Source organism: Coloeus monedula (assembly GCF_965178545.1).
Source record: "Coloeus monedula genome assembly, chromosome: 1".
NCBI lineage: Eukaryota > Metazoa > Chordata > Aves > Passeriformes > Corvidae > Coloeus > Coloeus monedula.
This window is the reverse complement of record NC_138781.1, coordinates 120,487,433-120,492,765: the sequence shown is the minus strand read 5'-3', so window position 1 is coordinate 120,492,765 and position 5,333 is coordinate 120,487,433. Positions and strand designations below refer to the sequence as shown.

The 5,333-nt window shown below is 48.8% G+C and overlaps 1 protein-coding gene across 1 annotated transcript; it reads left to right on the top strand.

The window, feature by feature from the left end:
• Positions 1-1,185: 1,185 nt before the first annotated feature.
• PENK (proenkephalin) lies at positions 1,186-4,825 on the top strand (the record flags this gene model as incomplete). Its single annotated transcript, XM_082282103.1, has 2 exons — positions 1,186-1,323; positions 4,160-4,825. The coding sequence occupies 2 exons, from the start codon at positions 1,186-1,188 to the stop codon at positions 4,823-4,825; spliced, it is 804 nt and encodes a 267-aa protein (XP_082138229.1).
• Positions 4,826-5,333: the final 508 nt, after the last annotated feature.

Below are 5,333 nucleotides of genomic sequence, written 5' to 3'. Positions count from 1 at the left end.
GGAAAAAATCATTAAAAACAAACAAACAACTCAAAGAAACAAACAAACAAAAATAATTCCCAAACCCAGTTCCACTCCCCGCGTTGCGCGAGGCTCTGCCGGGAACATGCATCCGCGGCCCCGGGAAGTGGGGCTACCTCCGAGGTGCTGCCGCCAGCCTCGGGGCGCCTCTCCCCGTCCTTCACGCCCACCCCCGCATGACTCACGCGATGTCTCATTGCCAGCCCACCCCCGGTGAAAACTTCCCCCGGTAACTTTCCCGGGGCCGGTTCCCCGCTCCCCCCTCCCCGATGGCAGGGGCACACACACCCCCTCATCCCAAGCCCCGCTGGAGTCACTGGCGGCGGGGCGGTGGTGCCGGGGGGGATGTCGTAGTCGCCGCGTCAGCGGGAGCCCGGCGGCGATTGGGGGAGGCCGCCGTGTCCCCGCGGTCACGAATTATAAAGTGCCGCCGCCGCCGCCCGCACACGCTCCGCAGCGGTGCGCCCGGCCCCGGCAGCGGGCTCGGCTCGGCGCCCCCTGAGCCGCCCTCGCTGGAGCTGCCAGCAGCCCCCGGCTGTGCCCGCCTGCCCCGGCGCTTCTGCAGAGGCTGCTCGGTCTCGCTATAAATAATAGGGGCTCTGACGCCGAGGCTTCAGCAAGGAGCAGCATCTTCCTCGGCAACTCCCGTGAGCCCCGAGGGCAGCGTGTGTGTGAGTGAGCTGCTCTGCCCGCGGTCGGGACCGAGGGAGGGCCGGAGCTGCTCTGCAGGGGCTGGTGCCGGCGTCGGGGCGGTTTCTCGGGGCGTCCCGGTGGGAAACCCTTCCCGGGAGTGACCAGGATCCCGTCCGTGCCGCTCCGCGGTGCGTCTCTTCTCCCCCTGTGGTGCCGGCTTTTGCGGGCAGGGAGGGATAAAGTGTTTGGGGACGAACACTTTGACCAGACGGGATCTTCCGGGCGCTTCATCCTCCGGGTCCGCTCCTGTTCCGAACGCAGGTGTGTTTTGCAGCTGCCTAGTGCCTGCTTAGTTTAAGCTCCCGGTTACCTGACAAGGGCAACCACCCCGGCTCCAAAAAACGTGAGTTTACCGGAGTTGGTTTGAGCCCTTTCACGCCGCCTTTTTCTGCTCCGAGCCTGGGGGAGGCAGTGCCGGGGGTGGGAGCGGGAGGAGGCGGCTGCCGGCTGACCTCTCCTTCTTGCAGCCCCATGGCGTTGCTCCTGAGACTCGGCTGCTCGCTGCTGGCCCTCAGCACCTGCCTGCTCCCGAGGGCGCGGGCCGACTGCGGCCGCGACTGCGCCGCCTGCGCCTACCGCCTGGGACCCCGCGCCGGCATCCACCCTCTGGTAAGCGGCACCGGGGCCGGGGCCGCCTCAGCGCCCCGGAATCTCCGCGGCCGGGCCGCCCCGCTAACTGTGACGGGAGGAAAGGGGAGCGGGGAAAAGCAGAGAAATAAGAAAAACATATAGTGGGGGAAGTGACCGGGATCGCTTGGAAGACCTTTTTCTGAAGGGAGGAGAGAGGTAGCAGCGGGCTTCGGGGTGCTGAGGAGAAGGCGAGGCGGGAGCGGGGGGCGCCCATACAAACCCAGAGCGCCCCGAGGAGCCCCCTCAGCCCGTCTGTCTGTCCGTCCCGCTGCCCGACGGAGAGCGGCGGCTTTCGGGGACGGGGACAAGCGACACCGCGCGCCGAGCAGCCCCGCGGGGGGCAAGGAAAAGGCCGAACGAAAACGTAAAAAAGAAGGGAAGTCCGACTGGAGAGGGCATCTCTGTAGGGGAAGGAGGGGTCGCTGCCGGCCCTTCCAGCACTGGCAGGACGGGGGGAAGCCGAGCAGAACAGGAGGGAGGATACCGACCCTCGGCCGCTGGCTCCATGGTAAGATGAGCTCTCTCCGAGCAGAATAGCTCTCAAGCTGACAAGATCTGCCTGAAATCTCACTAAAAAAAAGTGAGTTTGAAGCCTGAGTAGCATTACCTTCACTGCTTCTCCTCTCTGCACGTGCTGCACGGCGTTAGGAATATGCCTGTGAAAGACGTTGGCTTCTAAGACAAATCATGCTAAGTCCAGAATGAGGGGAACTGGGGGGTGAGGGTTATCTGTAATTTTTTATTATGTTGAAATTATTTAAAAGAATAATCACAGAGGCAACTCAACTTGAAATTTAAAGATCGGGGTCAGTGAAAGTCTGGGGTCCCTCAGCCCTCCCTGAAGAAGGTGGGAACTCTGGCTGCCAAGTACTTTGCCAGTGGCATCAGTTGTTTCTGACCTCAAAAACAGGCACATTGAGGCATGTGTCTTGGCACATCTAAATGATCTGAAAAGTTTTGTCCCTATCATGTCACTCACTGGTTACTTGGGAGCATGCAAAAGGAAGGACTTGGCTCTCTAGCCTTACACAGAATTAGAAACCATTGAGTACTCCTACTTATTCCAAAAGCTCAAGAACTCTTAACCATAGCAGGCACAGAAGGGCAATATTCTTTGGGCAGCTGGCAAAATAGTTCTCTCTACTTTTTTTTTTTCCCTTTCATTAGCTTTCAATCAAAATTTAGCTTGAATGTCAACTAGGACAAAAAAAGTGGTAGTTTGCCATTATGGAGAGAGGGATATGTGCTTTTTGGAGTATATGTTCTGCATGTCTGTATTGATCGTCTCTCTTGCACACCTTCAGTAATCATTAAAGAAAGAATCAAAGTCCGGTTAGAATCAAAGTCCTGTTCTGTAACAATATTAGCTAACTAGGTGAAGAACCAATGTAGCATACCTTGTATTTGTTAAACGTGTATGAACAATTCTTGGAAACTATTGTTTCTACATGTTAGTGTCTAGTAACATGATAACTGAATTTATCGCCTTGTATTTGTAAGATACGAGGCTTTTCACTTTGTAGCTGGTCGTTCACACCTATGGAATATGTTCATCTGACAACAGGAGGTTATTAAAACTGAGAAAGGTAGAGACCTATTCTTGCTTTGATTTACAGCAATTCCAGAGTCGGACTGAAGCTGAAATCTTATTCTCTTTACAGCATGACTATAATATATAGTAATAAGCATGTTGTGCCAGTTAAATTATTGTGTTACAAAATACATCTCTGCCTCTAATTTTCTTGTGATCATGAAAAAAAATCATATTTAAATTTCTCAGACTAAAGTGAGGCTCAAGAGACAGGTAATGCAGTGGACAACGAGCTAGAACACATCAGCTATAGTCAGAATGAGTGTTTCTCTTATTGAAAATATTGATGATTTTTACTTATTGTGGTATGAAAACCATGGACAAGAAGAAAAAATACTGGATTACCTTTTTTTTACAACTGAAGGGAATGGCTCCACAAGAAGTAAATTCTCCTGACACAAGAGAGATAATAGTAGCTAATATCTATGTTATTGTCATCACAATACAGGTTGTCAGTATGCATAAGGTACTGAAAGCTTTTTTTATGTCTTTGCCTGAAATTTTTTCAGTACATTCAGAAACAACACAGCTTAGGATTTTTTCCTTCCCTTTGATGGCCGCTGCTTTCCAGCTAGCAAAAATGGAACTTTGATCCTGCCCTAAGAGAGCCTGTTCTTCTACATTCTATTGGTACAGGTTGGAGTGATCTGTTCCATGAAGAGAAACTAATGGCAACATGCAGCCTTTGAAGCTATGCAGTGCATTGAAACACTGAACAGTACAGCACAGCTGGCTTCTTTGCAATGACCATGCTGTGCAACTTCTTTTCTAAAATTTTTGAATGATACTTCTAATTATGAAGATTGAATACACTTCTACACCTGGATTATGAAGCAAGCCACAATTGGTTTTTAGCTTTCCAGTAGTAAATAAAATAAAAATAAATCACAACTCACATAAGTGTATGGGAGATACAGGAACTGTACTTGTGGCTTCATTTGAAACAGAAACATAGGGGCAGCCTTGACATAGAGGACCCACAATTCATATTATCTGGTAGTCTCTTTCCTAGAGTGGAGACTAGCTTGTCCTTCAGAGAGGGATATGAAGAACTTCAAAACAGGCAGGTACCAAATCAGCTGTTCACAAAGAGCAGTTCTTCCAAGCCACTCACAAAGAGAGGCTCACTCATGCTCTTTTATGAACAAGTAAACCTAAGATGAGGTGGTAGTGAGGTGATTGTTACTATCAAATCATTCTCAGTAAACCACATCCATTTTTCAGGCATGTACACTAGAATGTGAAGGAAAACTGCCTTCTGCCAAAGCCTGGGAGACCTGCAAGGAGCTCTTGCAACTGACAAAGCTGGATCTTTCTGAGGATGGCAACATTTCTCCAGGAGACAAGAAAGAGCTGGATGAGAACCATTTGCTTGCGAAGAAGTATGGAGGCTTCATGAAAAGATATGGGGGGTTCATGAAGAAAATGGATGAGCTCTATCGGGCAGAACCAGAGGATGAAGCTAATGGAGGAGAAATCCTGGCTAAGAGGTACGGAGGGTTTATGAAGAAAGACTCGGATGATGATGCCCTTGCCAACTCCTCTGATCTGCTGAAGGAGCTTCTAGGAACAGGGGATAGCCCTGAAGCGGCGCACTATCGAGAGATAAATGAAAATGACAGCGATGTCAGCAAAAGATATGGAGGCTTCATGAGAAGCATAAAGCGCAGCCCTGAATTGGAAGATGAGGCCAAAGAGCTGCAAAAGAGATACGGTGGCTTCATGAGAAGAGTGGGCAGACCAGAGTGGTGGCTGGATTACCAGAAACGATATGGTGGGTTTCTTAAGCGCTTTGCCGACTCCATTCTCCCTTCAGAAGAAGATGGGGAAACTTATTCCAAAGAAGTCCCAGAGATGGAAAAGAGATATGGTGGTTTTATGAGATTTTAATACCTTTCCCTTTATCCCTTTTGTCCTAAATGAGAAAGACTGCCTTATTTGTCATAACTTATTGTAATGTGTTGCTTGTACTGTACAGTTTTTTACTGTCCTTGGTTAATGATGCAAACTGCGATTTGTTGTTTCAGGTTCTGTGTTCTTTCGAGTCAACTAATTTCTGGTTTATTCAAGTTTCAGTCTGTATTGTAGTTTCCATGCTAGAACTATTTTGATTACTGTATTCGTTTTCTTTAAAGAGGTACTACATCTACAGTAGAGCTGCTTAACTGTACATACAATAAATTCTTCATCCTAACAGCAAAAATTCTGAAGTGCTATTTTTTCTCTGTTGTTTAATCAAATATCGTCTCAATTTTTCTTTAAACCACCAGAGCAATGCCAACCTTTTTTTCTGTAATTACAGAATTTGTAATGTATGCACAATAGCTGAAATATATATTTGTCTTTAGTTTTCTCAGTTTCTTAGAACACCAGAATAATAAATAATTTTAATCAGTTA